General features: G+C 48.9%; 3 protein-coding genes across 3 annotated transcripts; 2 read left to right on the forward strand and 1 right to left on the reverse strand.

Moving 5' to 3' along the window:
* Positions 1–702: 702 nt before the first annotated feature.
* Positions 703–1,365, reverse strand: LOC130401839 (transcription factor HES-5-like). Its single transcript, XM_056605837.1, has 2 exons — positions 1,288–1,365; positions 703–1,170 (listed from the first exon to the last, which is right to left on the reverse strand). Exons 1-2 carry the CDS (start codon positions 1,348–1,350, stop codon positions 760–762), a joined length of 474 nt encoding a protein of 157 aa, XP_056461812.1. The 5' UTR covers positions 1,351–1,365; the 3' UTR covers positions 703–759.
* Positions 1,366–4,799: 3,434 nt separating this feature from the next.
* On the forward strand, positions 4,800–6,216 carry LOC130401838 (transcription factor HES-5-like). The gene is made up of 2 exons (XM_056605836.1): positions 4,800–4,898; positions 5,003–6,216. Exons 1-2 carry the CDS (start codon positions 4,836–4,838, stop codon positions 5,426–5,428), a joined length of 489 nt encoding a protein of 162 aa, XP_056461811.1. The 5' UTR covers positions 4,800–4,835; the 3' UTR covers positions 5,429–6,216.
* Positions 6,217–6,557: 341 nt separating this feature from the next.
* pank4 (pantothenate kinase 4 (inactive)) lies at positions 6,558–23,758 on the forward strand. The gene is made up of 19 exons (XM_056605834.1): positions 6,558–6,700; positions 7,116–7,198; positions 7,369–7,577; positions 8,026–8,209; positions 9,893–9,985; positions 10,243–10,396; positions 11,499–11,680; positions 13,534–13,615; positions 13,953–14,053; positions 15,709–15,864; positions 16,042–16,154; positions 16,854–16,941; positions 17,410–17,561; positions 18,771–18,826; positions 18,913–18,962; positions 20,192–20,296; positions 21,024–21,124; positions 22,314–22,382; positions 23,314–23,758. Exons 1-19 carry the CDS (start codon positions 6,583–6,585, stop codon positions 23,585–23,587), a joined length of 2,370 nt encoding a protein of 789 aa, XP_056461809.1. The 5' UTR covers positions 6,558–6,582; the 3' UTR covers positions 23,588–23,758.
* The last annotated feature ends 247 nt before the right edge of the window (positions 23,759–24,005 follow it).

Below are 24,005 nucleotides of genomic sequence, written 5' to 3' on the forward strand. Positions count from 1 at the left end.
AATACCATTTTACAAAAAGTTTAGCAAAGTCTTATATTCTATGATGATTCACAAAAAAGTGATTCACCCTCGTCATAGCATGAGATGCGTTCATTATCTTAATATTGACTAAGAAGTTAAGGAATCTTGAGACATTGCTGCATTTCTCTTTACCTTTTTCTCAGAAAAAAACAAGGACCCAAGTGCTGTTGTTTTTTATGATTGTGTTTATTCGCATCAAATTGTTTTGAAGGAAAACGTTCATTTTAAGGCATGTTATTCAACAATAACAGTAACAATCTCTTCATAGAAGTGAAAGGTGCGTTGACTCATAGAGTGATAAAACAGCACATTGGTTTTGATGTGATCTTCTCCTAACAGAGAAAAACACAAAACTCTTTGTCTGACTAAAATGCAGACAGTTTGTAAAACATTTGACATTGTCAACTTTAAACGAGAAAACAACAAACCCATATGCTGGTAGAATCAGTAGCTTTCATATTATAACAATTTTCCCATAGGGAGGAAAATACATTGATTTGGGTTTTTTACCAAAAAACAATACAATACAAGAATCAGATTTTGATGCATAAGAACAGAAAGAAACCTGTCTGTAAATATGACAGTAACAGAATCCCGGCTGAGCGGCACCTTCACAAAAGGTAATAGACAGCAATTTTTTGACGGCAAAAAATGAGGAAAAACAAAACAACAAGCGTAGCAGTCTTGAACCAAGTGGTTGTACAACAACGGTCCCTTTCAGAGAGCACATCCGAGTCTCTACCACGGCCTCCACGGGCTGGGGCTGGCCCTGGGCTTCTGCTGGCCCAGGCTGGGCTTGACTGGGCTCACTGGGACCTTCATGTCCGGTTCAGAGGAGGCCTGATGGTTCTGGAAATGGTCCAATACTCTTCCGTTGGACTGTGTCTTCCCCTCATCCTTAGACAGGAAGTGGACCATCTCCTGGACACACCTGGAGTGACCCTGGTTGGCAGAGGATGAAACTGAGTGTCCTCGGCGATAGAGCTGCTGTTGTCTCACAAAGACCACCGTCATCTCCAGAATGTCTGCTTTCTCCATCTTGGAGTCAGGTTCTTGTTTGAGGAACTCTGGACCCAGCAGAGACTTGAGCTGCTCAATGCTGCTGTTGATTCGCTCTCTGCGTAGCTTTTCCACCAGCGGCTTCCTGATCTGGAGGAAGAGAAGGAAATCATGAATACACTTGATCTCAACAAATAAAAGTCAGCACAAATACAAGCAATGTGTAACGTTTTTTAAGAGTCTGTCTAAATTTAGTCTTGAATTTACCTTATGAGTTAGAGTCAGGTGACTCTCAGGAGAAGTCATTGCTGAAGTGATTGTAGGAGCCATGTGTGGATCTCTGCTGTAGAGGTCTCGGTAGAGAGGATCTGGTCTCCCCTGGCTTCAGCCCTCCTTTATATAGTCCCTAATCTCCATATGAATGTGTGGGTCTAGGTCTGGTTGGAGGTTCTCACAGTCTGAACCAATCAGAGAGCTAAGGAGGACAATGAGGAATGCAGGCTGCCACATGCTGCAGGCTCTTATTGCTGGGGGACAATAGATAGATCTCAGGGGACCAGGTGGAGGACTGGGGGGTGATGGAGAGAGGCTCTGTGTGGATCTGGGAAAGTGGTGACCCTGTAGAGAGATCAGAGCTGTAGCCTGTTGTTGGGATCAATGAGTCTGACTGAACACACCCTGGTAGTTGAATCACCCTCGTGGAAGAGTCTCAGACACACTTAATGTTTAACTAAGTCTTGCAGAGTAATAGTTTTTATTTGATATTTAACTTCTAATTTGAACTCATAGATGACTCCAGTAGCTGTTGGACTCACTGGTTTCATTTGCAGTGCTCCAAACTTGTTTGCAATACATTTTTGATTTCAAGTACTTCTTTGATCAAATATTGAATAATTATTTCACAATTAGTCTTCATGTAGGAAATTGCATACGTAAATAGTGTTGGAAATTCCAACCCTGTCCTCGATGTCTACAATTTACACAAAATCAATACTTTTTTTTTAAATGTAAAGTAATGAAGAAAAAAACATTTTGACATTTTTACTTCAGACCTGTGTATCATTTTGGGGATATGAAAGAATTATGATTTATTTATTTTTTTTATCCGTTTTATCAGGTTGTCTAGCTGGTTTGGATCGCAATTTTTGGTATTTTCTTATTTGGGGACTCCCAGTTCCATAAACAACACAGAATGCAGAGGAGAGAGAGAGACCATTCAGATAATCCCTTATGTGGGTCTGCATTCCATACTGCGTCTCTGTGCACCATTTCACAGCAACCTCTCCATTGATGTCGGGAATCTTTATCCACAGACAGTGAGACACCACGACTCCCTGAATTGCTCCTAACGTGATGTGATGTGCAACTAGACACACTTCTTTTGTCCCTAATGAATGCAGTGATTGAACAGAGTGTGGGAAACCAGGGAAGGCTCACTCACAGGCCCCCGGGGGACAATAGCTCCGGCCCCCTAGACGGGGAGGTGAGGGGGAAGCAGAGCCATTCAGTTTTATAGTACGCTTAAAAGAAAGGTTGTTGTTTTTCTTGTGTTTGGTTTTTCACAAGTAGCATTGTTTATTTGTAAATGTGTATATTTAACTCTGCATTTTAAAATGTATCAACAAACGGTTCAGCACAAATGTTCTGATGCACAATGTTTTCAATGAAGAAAATGCATCTGGGTTTTTTAAATTTAATTTGAATTTGATCCTGACCAATAAAAATTAGATGAAATCCTGGCCTAACGTTGAGGGTGCATCTTGTGTCAGAATGTTTGTATTGACTGCTCCCGTAATTGGGAAGTGCCTCAACAACAAACTTCCCCTCAGGGGATGGCTGGGAACTGCTTGTGTGGGATTGAATTAGCATTAAACAAGGCACACGCCTGTTGTTGACTGGGGGCTGGGTCAATGGGCAGAGTGTGGGAAAGCTCTGGAGAGCAGAGTCACAGTTCAGTGTGATTAGCATCATCAGCCCCCACCAGCACCTGACAGCAGCTCCATCAAAGGGCTCGGGCACACTTAGGACCAGACGTTCAGTGCTCCTGCTGCCTAATACAATATATTACTTTATTTGGGGGCTAACTGTTTTGGGTCTCACGTCAAGTGCTGTCTTGACTTGCCAGATGTTCAGACGGAAGCCTTTGGCGGCGTCAGTGCAGAGGCGGGCCTGAACACATGCCAGGAAGGACCAAGTGGGTCACGTTCATCTTCCCTGTTTGGTGGGCCTGAACACATGCCAGGAAGGACCAAGTGGGTCACGTTCATCTTCCCTGTTTGGTGTAGCATTCCATTACATGAACGTGCAGATATGTGTAAAATATACAAATATTTTTGCTATAATGAATTACAATTAACATAAATTGACCTATTTCTACGGATTAGATTCCGGTTTGTTATTTCTGTTTGTTGAGTATACAATTTAGAACAAGAATGAAATATAAATTATACAAAGAGCATGTTGTATGCAGTCTACCAGAGGCAGGGTATACTTTAATCTGAAAATATTATTGATTAATAATTTGGAAGTTCTCCTCAATATTAAACATACTTTATTCATAACTTGTATGAGCTTTCTTTAAAATTTCAAATGTAATCTTGATTAGGCTTACTGTGTGTACATTTTATCCATTCATATTTATTTAACTTCATATGTTAGTGTGAAACATGTAAACATTCCCTATGCATAAAATATGCCATGCAGATAAAGTTAGATTGTGAGCATATTTTATTAACTCTCTCTCCGGGCGCTACTAAGTGAGGTCAAAGTCTGTCTGTCATCTGAGACAACACAGGCAACCTAAAGCTGCCTTCCAATGTTGTTACACATTAACTACAGCACACACACACACACACACACACACACACACACACACACACACACACACACACACACACACACACACACACACACACACACACACACACACACACACACACACACATAAACACACACACACATACACACAAACCCAAACCCAAGTGTGGGAAACTCTTGGTAACTTTGTACCCACCCCAGGACAGAGGAACATCTGGACTCCAGGGTCATTAGCAACCAGAGGAATGGACTCACCTTACAAACTGAAGACACGCCCGGACTCGTCCTTCCAATAAGATTGAGGCAAACGTCTAACAGCAATTCACAATCATTGAATGAATTTGAGAATTTCATTGATTAATAAAATATATACGTTTTTTGTTTTGTTTAATGAAAATAATAAATGACAAAGATCCAATATGTATATTTGGCCTCGGTTATTAAGAAAACTTTCCTAAAATAAGTTTGAATCCATACATTATCAACGATCAACTATTATTTAATGGATAATATCAATCATGTTCAATGAAAGTTTGCAATTAGTATTTTATTCTATATTTTATGAATGTAAAATACATGTTTCTTTACAAGCTATGTATTTGACTACATGTTGACATTGACTATCATTACGAATTTGATTGGATGAAGCACAAGTGCCAAATCAATGTTATTGATCCGAGCATTAGGATCCAGATCTGATCTCTCTACAGGGTCACCACTTTCCCAGATCCACACAGAGCCTCTCTCCATCACCCCCCAGTCCTCCACCTGGTCCCCTGAGATCTATCTATTGTCCCCAAGCAATAAGAGCCTGCAGCATGTGGCAGCCTGCATTCCTCATTGTCCTCCCTAGCTCTCTGATTGGTTCAGACTGTGAGAACCTCCAACCAGACCTAGACCCACACATTCATATGGAGATTAGGGACTATATAAAGGAGGGCTGAAGCCAGGAGAGACCAGATTCTCTCTACAGAGACCTCTACTGCAGAGAACCACACATGGCTCCTACAATCACCTCAGCAATGACTTCTCCTCAGAATCACCAAACTTTAACACACAAGGTAAATTCAAGACTGAACTTAACAAAACATTTGGAGGTTAATTATAGTATCTATTCATACTCTATCGAGATTTGTTTCTTAAATATGCCTTTCTCTTCCTCCAGATCAGAAAACCGCTGGTGGAAAAGCTACGCAGAGAGCGAATCAACAGCAGCATTGAGCAGCTCAAGTCTCTGCTGGGTCCAGAGTTCCTCAAACAAGAACCTGACTCCAAGATGGAGAAAGCAGACATTCTGGAGATAACCGTTGAATTTGTGAGACAACAGCAGCTTTCTCGCCATGAAAACTCAACTTCATCAGCGGCCAATCGGGGTCACTCCAGGTGTGTCCAGGAGATGGCCCATTACCTGTCGAAAGATGAGGTGAAGACACTTTCCAACAGAAGAATGTTGGATCACTTCCAGAGCCTTGATTCATCCTCTGAAACAAGACTAAGTGGGGCTGGTGCACTTCAGCTGAGCTCTCCGCTCAAGCCCAGCATCTCCGAAGAGAAGAGTTCAGTGAACCGCGGCATGTGGAGGGCCTGGTAGAAACCTACGGACTGGAGATACTAGCAATTACAATGTTGACCATGTTGGTCTCAAGTGGTTGTTGAGTCATCAACTAAGATGTAGTTGCATTGTAAAATGCTTTTTTTTTTTGCGCTATTTCAAGGGAATAAGTTCAAGAACGAATTGTTATCTTATGATAAGTAAGCGATGTGTCGGAATTTGGTTGAATCGCAACCTCTGGCGACCCCTGGCGTCTTTGTTTGGATTGGTTAGATATTGAGGTTAGTTAACTGACTAAACGTGTTCTATGAACGCAGCAATGGCCCCTATGTAGGCCATAACAGCAGACTTAATGTTATGTTCAGCTTTTAATATTTGAAAGACAATTGCGATATTCGCATGTATGAAGGCCTACTTCGAGTCCTCCGTGGGGATCCATTCAGCCCTTATTGGGTTTCTACATATTTTAAATCAACATGTTTTAATGTTCAATGTTTCAAAGGGCATGCTGTACACGCACGCTTGATTTAACTAAGCGCTGCGCTGTATAGGTCTACATTATATTCCTGAATTTACAATGATTTGTCTTCTGCGAAGATCATTTCCTTTAACTCTTTATGAGTTAAGCCTACAATGTTTGTTGGCGTGATTCTTGTGTTGTTGTGATGCATCATCACCTTTGCAGCCGTTATACATCAGTTAATGATGTGAATAAAATAACATGTACCGATTCCTGTGTTTGCCGTTTTATTAGGCCTACTACGTGCTTTCTTCATTCCCTAATTTATATATTATTCTCCTGCGATCTTTTCTCGTGTATTCCACTCCGTAGACCCTGAACCGTCTCTTCCCGTGTCCTACATTTTCTTATTTGGAAAAAAAAAAACTCAAAACAAAACTATTTTTTTGGGTATAATTAGGCCTACAAAGAATTCAACACAAATTATATTAACAAACAATAATAATCTTTAGCCTACCTAATTTATTATTTAGTATGTGGTCAATATAACGGACCTCATGCTTTGTTTACAAGTTGTTTTCGAGGCAACGCCCACTAGTTGGACCGATCCGTAAATTGTGATTGGACGGCACGCCTCCAGCTGCGCCTGGCTGGTCACGGGTCTTTATTGGTGATTGGACGACGGCGCGCACGCAAACTGCGCAGCCAGCGTCTGGGCTCTGCAGTGTGCACCATGGCGGAGCTGGATCGGGTGGAGAAGAGCAGCCACAGCTTGGACAAAAGCATAACGCTGCCGCCTGATGAAATATTCCGCAATTTGGAGAACGCGAAGCGGTTCGCCATTGACATAGGTACGGGCCGTCCCTTGGGTCGCACTGCTCTAGAGCTTGGACCTAAACCTCCAGCTTCTTCTCAGTGTCTCACTGAATACGTTCTGTTGTGGATAAGGTGACGTGTTGTGAAGTGGGAATGGACCAGCAGAACTAGTCCATGCATGCTTCAGCTGTCAAAGTCTGGTCGCTGACTTGTGTCATGGATACGCGGGGTCTGTGTATAGTCTCATGTATCGAATCGATGTACCATTGGACCTAGGGGGTCAAGTGTGACATTGTGTAGCTACAGTAGCATTAGCAGATCCTATTCGTCATCTCATAACCTGCTAGCCATTGTTGGTTAAAGTATAGAACATCCAGTTGTTGGTCCTGCACTGCAGCACTTTGTCATGTGTTATTCAGCGTGTGTCAACAAAGTTTAATGTTTTAACAGGTGGCTCTCTAACCAAGCTCGCATATTACTCCACCGTCCAGCACAAAGTGGCCAAAGTGCGATCTTTCGACAATACTGCAAAGGTTGGTTAAGTTTAATAACTGACTGTTAATGTGATTCTGCTGAGCAAGACCGTGCTATACGGTGTATGGCAGCATCAAATATAAACTCCTTCTTGTCTTTAAAAGAAAAAGGGAAAAAAGATGCGTGAGATGTTATTCCTCAATGCGCGTCTTTCATGTTCAATTAAAAGGAGGCGTCGAGCGAAAAACTGTACGAGATCTCGGTGCAGGAGGAGATCACAGCCCGTCTGCACTTCATCAAGTTTGAAAACGCCTACATTGAGACCTGCCTCGACTTTATCAAGGACCACCTGGTCAACACTGACACGAAGCTGATAAAAGCCACGGGAGGCGGGGCACACAAGTTTAAAGACCTCATCGAAAAGAAACTTGGACTAAAGTGAGTCAACTCTTATTTTACTCAGTAGTATACTTTTTAATTTTTTTTGACTTTTCGACTTTAAAACCCAGAAAATCCGTAATCCATTTTGCTAGCCCCCTCTGTAAGCCCCGCCCCTGTACTAGCCCCCTCTGTAAGCCCCGCCCCTCTGCTTGCCCCCTCTGTAAGCCCCCTCTGTAAGCCCCGCCCCTCTGTTAGCTCCCTCTGTAAGCCCCGCCCCTCTGCTAGCCCCCTCTGTAAGCCCCGCCCCTCTGCTAGCCCCCTCTGCCAGCCCTCTCTAAGCCCCTCTGCTAGACCCATCTGTAAGGCCCGCCCCTCTGTAAGCCCCCTCTGTTAGCCCCGCCCCTCTGCTAGCCCCCTCTGTAAGCCCCGCCCCTCTGCTAGCCCCCTCTGTAAGCCCCGCCCCTCTGTAAGCCCCGCCCCTCTGTAAGCCTGCTGCTGTCCTCAGGGTGGATAAGGAGGATGAGATGACCTGCCTGATCCGGGGCTGTAACTTCGTGCTGAGGAACATCCCCCACGAGGCCTTCATCTTCACCAAGCACGCCGACTCTGAGTTCCGCTTCCAGAACACCCACCCGGATATCTTCCCCTACCTGTTGGTCAACATCGGCTCCGGGGTGTCAATCATCAAGGTGAGCCCCCCCCTTCTCCCTCTGGGCCTTCGTAACGTTGGATCGTCTCTGGGGATGGAAGGAGAAGTCCTGATCCTCGCCACAGAGTGCTTGACAGTAGGGCTGGGAGATTATTCCACTTTTAATCGTAATTCAAATTTATGGTTAAGGATGATTTAAGAAATATATATATATATATATATCGGGTATTTAGGGCAGCGCCACCATTTCCCCTTCTCCAAGGTCCTGTAGTTGGTGGTAACAATAATGCATTTTATTTATGGGCGCCTTTCTTGACACTCAAGGTCACCTTACAAAATCAAATATACATAGTAGCAAACAACAACAACAACAACAACAACAACAAAAACAACAACACAATAATAAAACAGTGTACAAGAGAAAGAAAACGGTGTGTTCATTCTAGTCCCAAGAATGCAACTGACTTAAAGGGAGGAGGCCTGTGTGGATAGACACGTTTTGAAGGTGATGGAGCTTGAGTGCTGGATGTCATGAGGCAGAGAGTTCCAGAGGTGGGGGGCTGAGCCACTGAATGCTCTTGACCCCATGGGAACCAGGCGAGCAGGTGGGAGGGTGAGCTGGATGGAGGAAGACGATCTGAGAGAACGGGTGGGTGTCTTGATATGGAGGAGCTCGGTAAGATACTGAGGGGCAAGATTGTTGATGGCCTTGAAAGTGAGAAGCAGGATCTTGTAAATGATGCGATATTTAATGGGGAGCCGATGGAGTTGCTGCAGGACAGGTGTTATGTGACTGATGGAGGGGTTTTAGTAATGATACGGGTTGCAGAGTTTTGTACTGCGTAATTTATGCATGGACTTAGCAGGTAAACCAAAGAGGAGAGAGTTGCAGTAGTCCAGACGCGATGCGACCGGGGTATGAACCAGAATCTCAGCACTGTTGGGGGAGAGAGATGGGCGCAGGCGAGAGATGTTACGTAGATGGAAGTAAGCTGACCGAGTGACATGATTGATATGGGACTGAAATGATAGGGTGCTATCCAGGATGACACCCGGACTCTTGACCTGGGGAGAGGGGGAAACTGATGAATTGTCAATGGAGGTGGAGAAGTTATTAATTTTAGAGAGGGTGGATTTGGTGCCAATAAGGAGGATTTCGAGCCTGTTCCTCTTCAGAAAAAGTAAAATATAGACCTGGCAGCATGCGCTGGAAAAAGTGAGTGTGTAGAGTTTGGCTGAAGTCTGGCAACCAAAAGCAGCAGTGCAACACATTAATTCCAACATCTTAAACTGAGGCAAGCAGCAGAGTACGAGATGTGTTATTTTTTTTGCTTTTGTTAATCATTGTTTATCTTCAAATAAAATCCAACTTAAAAAACATATAGATTTTTCACTTGTATATATAATTTTTAATTAAAATCGTCATCGATAATTGGGTTTGGTTTGAGGAAATCAGAGATTTTATTTTTAGGCCAAATCGCCCAGCCCTACTTGATCGTCCCAACCACGGTGGTCTCTGGGGATGAGGAAGAGTGTGACAATGGAGGAAGAGGGGAACTCTTCAAAGAATGATGCGCCTCTGCCTTTTGCAAACTAACCCAGTCGTTTGACCCCTGGCTCTGTGTGCATTAACATAATCGTCATAGTGATATCATACAGTGCCTCTGATAACTCGGTTGACTGCAGTGGAGTTTCCCTTTCCAAACCGTGTCTTCCCGACCAGGTGGAGTCTGAGGACAAGTTTGAGCGTATTGGAGGGAGTTCCATCGGCGGGGGAACGTTCTGGGGCCTCGGAGCTCTGCTCACCAAAACAAAGGTGCACCTTCCTCCACCTCGTCCTCCCTCAGCCGGAGGGCCGAGCGCCTCCCTGCTTTTCTCTGTGTGCGCCGGACGGTGGTCACATTTTAGAAAAAGACATTGTTTGTCTATCATGTTTTACATTTAAAATAAGATAATAATTGCCGTTGAGGGGTCGGGGTTATCGTGTAGCGTGGGGCCCAAGGGGCCCCTTGAGGCGGGCCCACGGGGCCCCTTGAGGCGGGCCCTGTGTTCAGGTGAGCGTGTCTCCTCCAGAGGTTCGATGAGCTGCTGCAGCTGGCCTCCAAGGGCCAGCACACCAACCTGGACATGCTGGTGAAGGACATCTACGGCGGCTCCTACGGGTCCCTGGGGCTCACTGGAGACCTCATCGCCAGCAGCTTCGGGAAGTCGGCCACCACGGACAAAGGTGAGGACCGCCGGAGTCTGGCTCAGAGCGAACGGCCCGGGGTCCAACCCCCACCGCTACGTCTGTGAACAAGACGCCCAACACTAGTCTGCTTTAGAGGTCAATTAGCCTCAGCGTCTTCCAGTTGATGTGGGACCTGTAAGAGTTGGACCGTGGGCGTCCTTAAGGAGGGAGCAGGGGTTACCCAATCAAACCAGACGCTCATTCCGTAGCCTGCAGGGACGAGGTCTCTTGTATGAAGGCATGAGCAGGTAGTGTGGCGACACGTCCATAGATCTGTGGCTATCAGCCTTCTCTGCTAACTCAGGCTGGCCAGTGTTGACACAGCTCATTGTTTCCCCGAAACGCAGGATACAGTATGCTATTGTGTCGGCATGGGTCTGGGTTGACTCATTGACACAGAATAGACTAGAAACTGCTCAGGAAACGTCTGAGGAACGCCAGAGCCCGATAGACTGTCAGGAGTCCACTGCACTGGAATTGATGCTTTGCACTGAAGGTTCTATTCAAATGGGCAGTAGATACTATCAAAGTTCCCCTTTTGCATGCAATGCTTTGTAATTCAATACCTTTGTTCTGTCGTGTGCTGACCGTTGAGTTATTTTATAAATAGAACTCGTGTGTTCTTATCGGGAATCTTAGGAATGACATGCGGCCATCGCTTTGACCAATAATCATTCCCTCTGTGCTCGTTCGTTTGAATATATGATTGTGGTGCAGTGCTCGCCAGCGGTACGCGGTATCACATGACGGTGTATCACATGACACTCTGTCACATGACGCTCTCACTGACGCTGTATCACATGACACTGTATCACATGGCGCTGTATCACATGGCGCTGTATCACATGACGCTGTATCGCATATCACATGACGCTCTGTCACATGACGCTGTATCAAATGACGCGTATCACAAGACGCTTTATCGCATATCACATGACGGTGTATCGCATGATGCTGTAACGAGTGACACTGTATAACATCACATGAAGGTGTATCACATGACGGTGTATCCCATGACGTTGTATCCCATGACGTGTATCCCATGACGCTGTATCACATGACGTTGGGTCACATGACGTGTTCCCCTATCCCGCTGCAGAGTTCTCCAAGGAGGACATCGCCAAGAGTCTGCTGCACATGATCAGCAACGACATCGGCCAGCTGGCCTGCCTGTACGCCCGGCTGCACAGCCTCACCAGGGTCTACTTCGGGGGCTTCTTCATCCGGGGCCACCCTGTCACCATGCACACCATCACCTACAGCATCAACTTCTTCACCAAGGCAAGGCCCCCCTGAGCCCTGGGGCCCCCTGAGCCCTGTGGCCCCTGAGCCCTGTGGCCCCCTAAGCCCTGTGGCCCCCCGAGCCCTGTGGCCCCCCCGAGCCCTGTGGCCCCCCCGAGCCCTGTGGCCCCCCCGAGCCCCGTGGCCCCCCCGAGCCCCTTGGCCCCCCCGAGCCCCGTGGCCCCCTTGGAGCCCTGTGGCCCCCCAGAGCCCTGTGGCCCCCCCTGAGCCCTGTGCACCCCCGAGCCCTGTGGCCCCCCTGAGCCCTGTGGCCCCCCTGAGCCCTGTGGCCCCTCCTGAGACCTGTGCACCCCCGAGCCCTGTGGCCCCCCCGAGCCCTGTGGCCCCCCCGAGCCCTGTGGCCCCCCCGAGCCCTGTGGCCCCCCCGAGCCCTGTGGCCCCCCCGAGCTCTGTGGCCCCCCCCGGAGCCCTATGGCCCCCCCAGAGCCCTGAGGCCCCCTCGGAGCCCAGTGGCCCCCCCTGAGCCCTGTGGCCCCCTCGGAGCCCTGTGGCCCCCCCAGAGCCCTGAGGCCCCCCCCGAGCTCTGTGGCCCCCTCGGAGCCCTGTGCCCCCCCGCGACGGAAACACACGATACACAACCTCAGAGCACAGCGTCAAAACCACAGCCCTCCACACACACACGCTGTGTATACATCCACACATGTGCACGCAGACAAACACAGAAAAAAAGTGTATTTGTATGGCGACACATTAGTGCCATAATTCACTAATGTGATAAAAGATGTATTCGGGCGTATTATATTATTCCACAAGCGTAGATATTAACTGCGAGCGCGCAAATGATCTCTGCGCGTGCGCAAATTACCTCTGCGCGCGCAAAACAGCCTCTCGCAAAACATGTTTTTACGCTCGCTCGAATTTAATTTTGGCACTATGGGGGAGGGAACCAAGGCAGGGCGGGCTTTCCTATGATTGGCCGTTTCGGAAGCGCGATATTTGATTGACAGCCCTCCTCAGCCTTCCTCTCATTCAATTCTGAATTGTACAGTAAATGGCTGAAACGATAGTTACGTATTGTAACTCTAGATTCTATGAGTATATAGGCGCAGCCTTTTAAGGCTGTCGCTATTGGGTTATCCCTAGGCGTGAGCCGTAGCACTGAAAAAATTGTAATCCCCGACCACCAACAGCGTGGGCCTCAATTACGTCCGCGTGCGGCGTGCCTCAACGACATCCGCATTTCGCAGATATAGTCGGGCGCAGGCGGACGTTCTGCTCCCAATAAACAGCTTTTCTTCAGCTATTTAAAGGACAATGAGGCCGACAATTAAAAGGCTGCGCCTATACTCATAGAATCTGGAGTTACGCTTCAGAAACGGCCAATCATAGGAAAGCCCGCCCTGCCTTGGTTCCCTCCCCCATAGTGCCAAAATTAAATTTGAGCGAGCGTAAAAACATCTTTCGCGCGAGAGGCTGTTACGCGCGAGAGGCTGTTACGCGCGAGAGGCTGTTACGCGCGAGAGGCTGTTACGCGCGAGAGGCTGTTACGCGCGAGAGGCTGTTACGCGCGAGAGGCTGTTACGCGCGAGAGGCTGTTACGCGCGAGAGGCTGTTACGCGCGAGAGGCTGTTTTGCGCGCGCAGAGATCATTTGCGCGCTCGCAGTTAATATCTACGCTTGTAGAATAATATAATACGCCCGAATGCATCTTTTATCACATTAGTGAATTATGGCACTAATGTGTCGCCATATATTTGTGCACGCCTTGCACATCTAGACTACTGCAGATGACCGCAGCCTGAAACACAAGGTCCTCCCCTTATCTCCAACCAGATGACTGTACCTGCATTGTGCTGCTGCTAAATGTTACGTATTTATGGGTGTTCATCTAGGGTGAAGTCCAAGCCTTGTTCCTGAGGCATGAGGGATATCTGGGAGCCATCGGGGCGTTCCTTAAAGGAGCAGAGGAAGACAGTGAGGAGAACACACCACCGTGAACACAGACTTAACCAATGCACACATATCAGTGTGCTTAGCCTCTTTCCTCACTTGGTTCAATAACATTTCAATAAAATGAAAGACCATTCAGTATATCATTGAAATAGGATCATTATGTTTATTAATGGTGTCTTTAGGCCCAATTGGGCTCATCTGGTTGCCATGACAACATTAAGATAATAAAAATCTGCCTTTTAAGAAAAGAGATAACGGGGACAGACCAGAAGGCTGTGTCTCCTTTCCTCCGTCCATCTTTGTGGCTCATCGCTCTGTCCCTCCTCCCCGTGGTCTCGCTGCTCCCTGACGCCTGCAGACCCCAACCAGTACAGCTGGGGGGAGAACTACGCCGGGAGCTCGGGCCTCATGAGCGCGTCTCCGGACATCAACCCCATGCAGCGCGCACGCAGCGGAACGGTGGGTCCACCATCGACCCGTCAGCTCTGAGCTCTGGCTCTAATGACCTCCTTTTTGTTGTCCTCAGTTATTTACTATTGGTCCTCCTCGCCTCAGCCGCCCAGATCCTCTTCCTGTCGTTGTCTTTGCGGGATAGCGTGTGGAAATGTCATCGCCTGCTCCTCTTTTGTGTCTCCAGGCTTCGTAACCACCAGTGTTTGACGTCTCTTTTGTGTCTCCAGGCTTCGTAACCACCAGTGTTTGACGTCTCTTTTGTGTCTCCAGGCTTCGTAACCACCAGTGTTTGACGTCTCTTTTGTGTCTCCAGGCTTCGTAACCACCAGTGTTTGATGTCTCATTTCTTTTCCTCATTTCCTTTCCACATGTTCACCTTCTGTACCGTTTAACATTCCCATGCAGTTCCCAGTAAGTACTTCCTGGTGCTATACGTGTGTGTGTGTTTGTGTGTGTCTTTATAGTTTGGAGTTACTGTCCGCCTGCTCCTCTAGCGAGTTGCTCGGCCATGCGATGACATCCAGTCATCTGAGGCCCCCAGATTAGTTTAACACCTGCTTGTGAACTTTTAATTTTCTTCTTGCTTTGATTAATTTCCTCCGCTGCTAACATTTGGTTGCAATCGCCGCCTTTTTCGTATTTTTCTGTCTCGTAGTTTCTTACTGAAAGTTATTCTAGCTGGATTTGAACCTTGTTTTACTGTTTGAATTTTTGTATAAGGGGGTTTTATAAAGACTAAGTCGGCCATGTTTGCTTTAACCTTTACACGTGTCTGAACGATAGAGCTGCTCCACTCCGGAGTTATCGGGAACATGATTAGCTTCATCTCTGCGTCCCCATGACTGCTGGGTAGGGGTGCGCTCTGCTGTACGGACGCTGGAAACAAGAACCACTACCCCAAGGTTCCCCTCTGAGCTGAGCTGTGTCGATGAGGGAAACAGTCCCATCGTTCACACCCTTGGTCAGGGGATGACGCAATTATTTAGTTATAGTGAAAAACTGCTTTAACTTTAACAAAGTCTGATGATTGCAATCCCCCGATGTAAAATATAAATCTTGTTTTTAGTGTTCAAATCATTGGATTGCTTGCTGGGAGGAAGAAGAGTGTTGTTCTCTTCTGTAGATGAAGCTTACCTCAAGACAACACATCAGTTCAAACTCACGAATACCGAGCCCAACCGGTCTCCAGACGTTGTTTAATCATGACCCCCCAAACCGTCTCGCACTGATTAAGCGTCCATAGTGTATATCATATATATATATATATATATATACTGCATGTAGACATATGTATATCATAGTGGAGCCACCTGGCTCATCCCGGTACCAGTTAGGTATCAGGGGGTCAGGCCTACACTGGTCCAACAATGTGAGCGTCACTGATGTACTGAGTGATCTGTGTGTTATAGCCTTGTGTCATTTACATTTGAAGTGTAGTGTAAATTCTGTGTCTGTGTGCGTGTGTGTGTGTGTGCGTGTGTGTCTCTGCGTGTGTGTGTGTGTGTGTGTGCATTGGTGTGTCAATGCGCTTGTTTGTGTGTGTGTGTGTGTGTGTGTGTGTGTGTGTGTGTGTGTGTGTGTGTGTGTGTGTGTGTGTGTGTGTGTGTGTGTGTGTGTGTGTGTGTGTGTGTGTGTGTGTGTGTGTGTGTGTGTGTGTGTAGTTTGACATGCTGGAGATGGACCGTCTGGAGAGGAAGCTGGTGAACCTGCCGCTGCTGGAGGACCCCTCCTCCTACGTCCCCGACACGGTGGACCTGACCGTGGACCCGCTGGCCCGCGAGTACTGGCTCTTCTGCTTCGAGGACGCCCTGGACGGGGTACGGCCTACATCACAATATCATCAGTCTGTGGTCTCATTATCAGTGACCCCTGACTCTGTGACAGAGCCCCCAGAGTGGTGAGCCACTGGGGCCCTGCAGCCACACCCTGCTGCCCCCCCCCCCCGTGGTCCTCTCCCTGCGGGCCCCCTGACTCCCCCTCTGGTCCCCCTCCAGGTGGTGAAGCGTGCGGTGGCCAGTCAGCCCGACCTCCCAGAGGCCGTGGAGCGTGCCGAGAAGTTCCGGCAGAAGTACCGCCACAAGCTGCAGACGCTGCGGCAGCAGCCCTTGTAAGGTCGCCCCCCGCCTCCTCCCTGTGGCTCTGCATATTGCCCCCCCGGCCCCCCGGCCCCCCGGCCCGGCCTCGGGGCACCGGAGAGACGCAGAGAACCCCTTGGCTGTATTAATCTGTGTTAGACACTTCTCCGTAGAGGTAATGTAATGTAGATGCTTCCGTGTGTATCTTGGATTAGTGGGTGGGCCGGGACGCCTTTAACTCCCTCGGGTTCAATCCCAGCATCTGCAACACGACCTCAGGGTTGAGAACCCACCTCTGCTGAGTCCCAGGGCTCTAAACGGAGGCGTTTATGATCTGGGCGGAGCCTCCCTGGCTCAGGTTAGCGCTGTATCAGTAGAGCAAAGCCATCCGCTAATCGAAGGAATGTGGCCCACATGACTCAGACTGCAGAGGTCTGGGGAACGGCCAGGCTGTATCTCAGCTGGATCTCAGCTGGATCTCGGGCTCATTCATTAACGGCAACATCCACTAACCCGTCGCGGTGAGATTGACGCCGATGCAGTCTGGACGTTGTATAGTTTTACAGCTTCATTAGGTTTTATCACAGCGCTGTGTGCGATGCCCATTATCACGTCCAGATCGATACCACGGCGTCCCTTCAGAGCCCTGCAGTGAGCCGAGCCGTCGCCCTCCTGTCTGCCTGTTGTTTGTGTGTTTCTCTGTGGCTAACCTAGCTTCTCTCCTCACGCAGTGCGTACGGATCCCTCACAGTCAGGAGCCTGTTAGACACCAGAGAACACTGTTTAAACGAGTTCAACTTCCCCGACCCCTACTCTAAGGTCTGAGTGATTCTAGTACAACCTTCTTCTGTTCTGTTTGGTAGTGCTCCCTCTCTTCTTTCTGTCCTTTCCTTCTTTTCTCTTTTAGTCGTTTTTCTGCATTTTCGTTGTGGTTTTACTAAAGCTGGTGCTTGAGGTGGGGAACAGGATGGGGGGGAACATTAATGGGCCTTTTTTAAGAAATGTCCATGTTTAGCCTGACGGACGCGTTGGGTTAAGCAGAAACACATTTTATGAGGATTACATTTTTTGGGGGGTAAATCCAATCTATATTTCAGGAATAACTCCACACTAGACAGTTCACTTTATGTCATGTTAAGTTTTAAAAATTGTGATTAAGCACTGAGCTGCCTAGAGTATGAACGGCCGCGGGACTAGTGCTAGTGGTTGTTCCGTTGGCCCCGGGCCGGTGGTACCAGAGCCCCTCTGACCCCCCCCTCTGACCCCCCCCCCCCCCCCTGGCCCCAGATCAAGCAGAGGGAGAACGACGCAGCTCTCCGGTGCTACCAGAAGGCCGTGGCCGCCCTGGACGCCCTCGGCTGGGAGGAGAAGCAGTTCGCTCTGGTCCGCGGGGTCCTGGCGGGGAACGTCTTCGACTGGGGGGCCAAGGCCGTGTCCGAGTGAGTCTGGATCCATCATCTATCATCAGGATATAGCTGATCATACTGCGTCGACAACACTCCCATACGGTCGTATCTGCTGAATGACTTTTGATATATTTATGTGCAAGATGAAAAGCATGGTCTCAAAATATCATTGTTTTGTTTCTATCTGTATTTAGTATGTGTGTGTGTATCTGTATGTGTGTATCTGTATTTAGTATGTGTGTGTCTGTATTTAGTATGTGTGTGTCTGTATTTAGTATGTGTGTGTCTGTATTTAGTATGTGTGTGTCTGTATTTAGTATGTGTGTGTCTGTATTTAGTATGTGTGTCTGTATTTAGTATGTGTGTGTATCTGTATTTAGTATGTGTGTATCTGTATTTAGTATGTGTGTCTGTATTTAGTATGTGTGTGTCTGTATTTAGTATGTGTGTATCTGTATGTGTGTATCTGTATTTAGTATGTGTCGGTCTGTATTTAGTATGTGTGTCTGTATTTAGTATGTGTGTATCTGTATGTGTGTATCTGTATTTAGTATGTGTGTGTCTGTATTTAGTATGTGTGTATCTGTATGTGTGTATCTGTATTTAGTATGTGTGTGTCTGTATTTAGTATGTGTGTATCTGTATGTGTGTGTCTGTATTCAGTATGTGTGTCTGTATTTAGTATGTGTGTGTCTGTATTTAGTATGTGTGTGTCTGTATTTAGTATGTGTGTATCTGTATTCAGTATATGTGTGTCTGTATTTAGTATGTGTGTGTCTGTATTTAGTATATGTGTCTGTATTTAGTATGTGTGTCTCTATTTAGTATGTGTGTGTCTGTATTTAGTATGTGTGTGTCTGTATTTAGTATGTGTGTGTCTGTATTTAGTATGTGTGTGTGTCTGTATTTAGTATGTGTGTGTGTCTGTATTTAATATGTGTGTCTGTATTTAATATGTGTGTCTGTATTTAATATGTGTGTCTGTATTTAATATGTGTGTCTGTATTTAGTATGTGTGTGTCTGTATTTAGTATGTGTGTCTGTATTTAGTATGTGTGTCTGTATTTAGTATGTGTGTGTCTGTATTTAGTATGTGTGTGTCTGTATGTGTGTATCTATATTTAGTATGTGTCTGTCTGTATTTAGTATGCGTGTGTCTGTGTGTGTCTGTATCTAGTATATATGTGTCTGCATTTAGTATGTGTGTGTCTGTATTTAGTATGTGTATCTGTGTTGTTTCAGCGTCCTGGAGACGGACCAAGACTTCGGCTTCGAGGAGGCCAAACAGAAGCTGGAAGGTAGGAAGCCCCCGCTACTAAAAACGCAAAACCAAAATCTCCTTTTTTCCCGTCCACAACACTGCTGCTGCTGTTGTTTGTTCCAGAGCGCCCGTGGATGGTGGACTCCTACAACCAGTGGCTGCAGAGACTGAAGGTCAGCCTGACCCCCCCCCCCCCCCCCCCCCCTCAGGAGAGAGAACGGTTCTTTGTAACGCGCCTGCCCCATATTCCAACGCCTCCAGACGATCTGGAGCAGAACCAGAGGGCCTCAGGCTCTCCCTCCTCACCTGTGTCCTTCTTAACGTCCCCCACGCCTCAGTATCGACGCCCCGATGGGGGTCCGCCCTCGCTATCTAACCCCAACGCTGAGGGATCAATGCACTCATCCCCCTCCCTCCACATCATCACACCCCAACGACCTGTTCTCAGTCTGACCGCCTGTTTGGTACAGGCTGCCAGGGCCCTCCACTCCAGCTGGGGCTAAAGGGCCCCTGTTTCAGCCCCGCTGTGGATGAAACGTCAAGGGCGTCTAACACACCTGACAGATCGATCCAGCTGACAGGCAACTCCCTATTGGCCCGTTCCAGCTGGTAGGCGGGGCTACCCATCATACATCTGGCTAGCTGAGGGGCCCCTCACTAGTGTCCCTCCCTACTCAGGGGCCCCTCACTAGTGTCCCTCCCGTCTCTCAGGGGCCCCTCACCACTAGTGTCCCTCCCTCAGGGGCCCCTCACTAGTGTCCCTCCCGACTCTCAGGGGCCCCTCACTAGTGTCCCTCCCGTCTCTCAGGGGCCCCTCACTAGTGTCCCTCCCGTCTCTCAGGGGCCCCTCACTAGTGTCCCTCCCGTCTCTCAGGGGCCCCTCACTAGTGTCCCTCCCTCAGGGGCCCCTCACTAGTGTCCCTCCCGTCTCTCAGGGGCCCCTCACTAGTGTCCCTCCCGACTCTCAGGGGCCCCTCACTAGTGTCCCTCTCTACTCTCAGGGGCCCCTCACTAGTGTCCCTCCCGTCTCTCAGGGGCCCCTCACTAGTGTCCCTCCCGTCTCTCAGGGGCCCCTCACTAGTGTCCCTCCCTACTCTCAGAGGCCCCTCATTAGTGTCCCTCCCGTCTCTCAGGGGCCCCTCACTAGTGTCCCTCCCTCAGGGGCCCCTCCCTAGTGTCCCTCTCTACTCTCAGGGGCCCCTCACTAGTGTCCCTCTCTACTCTCAGGGGCCCCTCACTAGTGTCCCTCTCTACTCTCAGGGGCCCCTCACTAGTGTCCCTCCCTCAGGGGCCCCTCACTAATGTCCCTCCCGTCTCTCAGGGGCCCCTCACTAGTGTCCCTCCCTCAGGGGCCCCTCCCTATCGTTTCCTGCTCCTCACTGTGTCCCCCTCCCCCCTCTAGGGGCCTCCTCACAAGTGTGCGGTGTTCTTCGTGGACAACAGCGGGATGGACATCATCCTGGGGGTCATGCCCTTCGTCCGAGAGCTGCTCCTTCGGGGCACGGAGGTGGGAGACACAGCTCACTGTTCACCGTTAGGTCAATGAACGAATGAATGAACGAACAAACGAATGAATGAATGAATGAATGAACGAAGGCAGGCCAGTCTGTCAATGAGACAAACTCACTGCAAGGCGCTTTGAACCAGTGTTACTCCTCGGCCAATCAGCTATGTGTATCCTGGATTTGTAACTGAAGCAGAGACGCACTCTGGCCACTCTGAGCAGTGAGTGGTTTGCGGGGGAGGGCTTTGGCATGCAGAGCCCTGAACGGTAGGCGTGCAGACAGACTCCTACCAAGATAGAGCAGCACGCAACAATGATGAATCTGATTGATGCAATTAAAAAGATAATATTACACCGGCCAGTCAGGTCTACGTCTCGTGATGAGGCTAACTTATCGTTTTAGCTTAATGATTTCTTTGGGGACATTAACTATATGAGAAATTTGAGGCGTAACGTATTATAATCCAACTTGTGTGTGTTTGCTCATGTGTGCGTATGTTTACTTGTGTGAGTGTGTTTGCTCGTGTCTGTGTGTGTGTGCTGGTGTGTGTGTCTGTGTGTGCTGGTGTGTGCGTGCGTTTGCTCATGTGTGTGTGCGCTGGTGTGTGTGTCCTTGTGTGTGCTGGTGTGTGTGTTTGTGTGCTGGTGTGTGCGTGCGTTTGCTCATGTGTGTGTGTGTCCGTGTGTGTGTCCGTGCGTGTGCTGGTGTGTGCGTGCGCTCTCCTCTCAGGTGGTGCTGGCCAGTAACTCAAGCCCCGCCCTCAACGATGTGACCAATGGGGAGCTGCAGATCCTGACGGAGACAATTGCGGCCATGGACCCCATCATCCAGTGAGTACTGGAGCGCAACGGGACGCCTTGTTCAGTCCGAGCCCGGCCCGTGTCCGATAGAGGAGTCACCCAGCCCGACCCGAGCCCCACACAGTTAATCTATTTATTGTTTCAACACAAAAGCAACGCCAACTCCAACGCCTTAACGCGCAGAGGGGCTCAGGGTGGGTTTCCATACTCTAGTGAGTATCAGACGGGACCAACAGGAACCAGTGAAACCAGGACCCACTGAGTCAGAGCTCTGGTAACAGGACCAGTGGAACCAGGACCCACTGAGTCAGAGCTCTGGTACCAGGACTGTCTCCACAGTATCCAGAGAGACGGTGAGGGTAGCCCTGCTATCTGTCGATGGTGAAGCGAAGGATGCCTCCTGCTCCAACCTCTTTTAGTTTGGTACTGGACTTAGATTAAGCCAGTACTTTATCAGGTATATCCCATTTGGGATATTTTAGATCCAAAAATAAGGGACAGAAGTTTAGTAGTTTAGACAGTAGAATTATAAAAAGGATAAAGATTGAAAGCCATAACACGACCAAAAAGAGGTCACAGTTTTCCTCCAGCGCACTCGTGCTGTGTCCCCATGGCAGCAGTTCCAGGTCTGTGTTCCAGGTCTCGGTGTTCCAGGTCTCGGTGTTCCTGGTCTCAGTGTTCCTGGTCTCAGTGTTCCTGGTCTCAGTATTCCAGGTCTCAGTATTCCAGGTCTCAGTATTCCAGGTCTCAGTATTCCTGGTCTCAGTGTTCCAGGTCTCAGTGTTCCAGGTCTCAGTGTTCCAGGTCTCAGTGTTCCTGGTCTCAGTGTTCCAGGTCTCAGTGTTCCAGGTCTCAGTGTTCCAGGTCTCAGTGTTCCAGGTCTCAGTGTTCCAGGTCTCAGTGTTCCAGGTCTCAGTGTTCCAGGTCTCAGTGTTCCAGGTCTCAGTGTTCCAGGTCTCAGTGTTCCAGGTCTCAGTGTTCCAGGTCTCAGTGTTCCAGGTCTGGGTTCCAGGTCTCAGTGTTCCAGGTCTGTGTTCCAGGTCTCAGTGTTCCTGGTCTCAGTGTTCCTGGTCTCAGTGTTCCTGGTCTCAGTGTTCCTGGTCTCAGTGTTCCAGGTCTCAGTGTTCCAGGTGTCCAGCCTCCTGGTCCCAGTGTTCCAGGTCTCCAGGTGTTCCAGGCGTCCTGGTCCAGGGTGTCTCTGACTGTGGTTGTGTTGCAGGGCCGGGCTGAAGGAGGACCGGCTGGTTCTGGTCCAGACTGGATCCAGCTCCCCCTGCCTGGACCTCGGGTATGATTGGTCCAATGCCTTCTTAAAGAAACAGCGCGTGGTTTTCTGCTGCCTTGTTCTCTTAGTATAGATAAGTGGGGGGACATTTACCAGTAAGGAGTTATGTGGTGGTAGCAAAAGCTAATCATACATTTGATGACAGATAACAAACGGATAACAAACAGTATTTATGGAGTACATTGAGTCATGTTTAGCTGTTGGCAGTATTGACTGCTGGAACAACTGCGGCAGACTCCAGTCCTCATATCCAGGACACCGGGTCCAATCCGTGGTCTTGCACCGCGGGGCGTGAACACAGATGGCTAAGGCTGCGTTCCAATAAGGAAAACCCACCCTCCTAGACTTACCCACGCAACTTATTGAAATGTTGCTCTGCACTAATAGTGGATGCTTTACATCTCGACAGACTATTGTAACAATTAGCCTCATTCTTGACAAACCGGCCATCTGCTTTCAAAGGAGGGCCAAGCGCGCTCCACTTGTAGGATGGATGAGTCCCTCTCAGAGTTAGACACATGCTGTTGCAGGCATTAGCTCTTATTAAAATACAATAAGTAAACTAAAATAGAAAAGGATAAGATGCAGTAAAGTACGGCATGACCATCGTCCCTAAAGGGTGTGTGGGAAAGAGAGCAGCAGAGAGAGAGAGTGGGAGGGAGGGAGAGAGAGGGGGGGGGGGGGAGTGAGAGTGGTAGAGGGAGGGAGGGAGGGAGGGATGGAGGGAGGGGGAGAGAGAGAGCGAGTGGTTGTGGTAGAGAGTGAGTAGTAAGTGTGTGTGTCCCAGTTGTCCCAGCGTCAGTAGGGTGCGGCCCTCTGCCTGTCGAGGGACCTGACCCCCCCCGTCCCAGCTGGGGGGGGGGTCATCAGCTCGGCGCTGATGCATGCTGGGAGCAGGTCGTTGAGCCGTGTGTGTCCGTGCGTCCGTCCCCAGGCGGCTGGACAAGGTGCTGACCATGGTGGTGCGGGAGCGGAGGGCGGACCTGGTGGTGATCGAGGGCATGGGCCGCGCCGTCCACACCAACTACTTCGCCCGGCTCAGCTGCGAGAGCCTCAAGATGGCGGTCATCAAGAACACCTGGCTGGCAGAGCGGCTCGGCGGGAAGCTGTTCAGTGTGGTGTTCAAGTACGAGCTGCCGACCCCGCCCCCCCCCGCCGCCCCCCCCATGAAGGAGGAGGAGGAGGAGGAGGCCGTGTTCAGCCCCTAGGGGGCGCCCCACCCCACTCAGACGGGAATGTCCAGAGCGGTTACCTGTGGTGGTTGTCGTGTCGGCGATGATGAAGATGAAGATGTCACTTGGTGGATGGATGAGTGATTGTTATGGTGATTGTAGTGAGATTACGAAGGCAGTGTTATCAAGGGGGGGGGGGGTAGCAGAGAGAGAGAGAGAGAGAGAGAGAGAGAGAGAGAGAGAGAGAGAGAGAGAGAGAGAGAGAGAGAGAGAGAGAGAGAGAGAGAGAGAGAGAGAGAGAGAGAGAGAGAGAGAGAGAGAGAGAGAGAGAGAGAGAGAGAGAGAGAGAGAGAGAGAGAGAGAGAGAGAGAGAGAGAGAGAATGTTTTTTGGTAGCAATGACAGGATAATGATTTTCAACTTCCTCATTTAGGAAAGCATAATTCCTCCCTATA

Source organism: Gadus chalcogrammus, chromosome 13, assembly GCF_026213295.1.
Source record: "Gadus chalcogrammus isolate NIFS_2021 chromosome 13, NIFS_Gcha_1.0, whole genome shotgun sequence".
NCBI lineage: Eukaryota > Metazoa > Chordata > Actinopteri > Gadiformes > Gadidae > Gadus > Gadus chalcogrammus.

What these genes read in the sequence shown, in the direction of transcription:
- LOC130401839 (XM_056605837.1), bottom strand. Translation starts at nt 1,350, where the DNA reads ATGGCTCCTACAATCACTTCAGCAATGACTTCTCCTGAGAGTCACCTG. An exon ending in ACCTGACTCTAACTCATAAG is followed by an intron (nt 1,171 to 1,287) that starts GTAAATTCAAGA and finishes CTCTTCCTCCAG; the next exon opens with ATCAGGAAGCCGCTGGTGGA.
- LOC130401838 (XM_056605836.1), top strand. Translation starts at nt 4,836, where the DNA reads ATGGCTCCTACAATCACCTCAGCAATGACTTCTCCTCAGAATCACCAA. An exon ending in ACCAAACTTTAACACACAAG is followed by an intron (nt 4,899 to 5,002) that starts GTAAATTCAAGA and finishes CTCTTCCTCCAG; the next exon opens with ATCAGAAAACCGCTGGTGGA.
- pank4 (XM_056605834.1), top strand. Translation starts at nt 6,583, where the DNA reads ATGGCGGAGCTGGATCGGGTGGAGAAGAGCAGCCACAGCTTGGACAAA. An exon ending in AGCGCGCACGCAGCGGAACG is followed by an intron (nt 14,054 to 15,708) that starts GTGGGTCCACCA and finishes GTGTGTGTGTAG; the next exon opens with TTTGACATGCTGGAGATGGA. An exon ending in TCCCCCTGCCTGGACCTCGG is followed by an intron (nt 22,383 to 23,313) that starts GTATGATTGGTC and finishes GTCCGTCCCCAG; the next exon opens with GCGGCTGGACAAGGTGCTGA.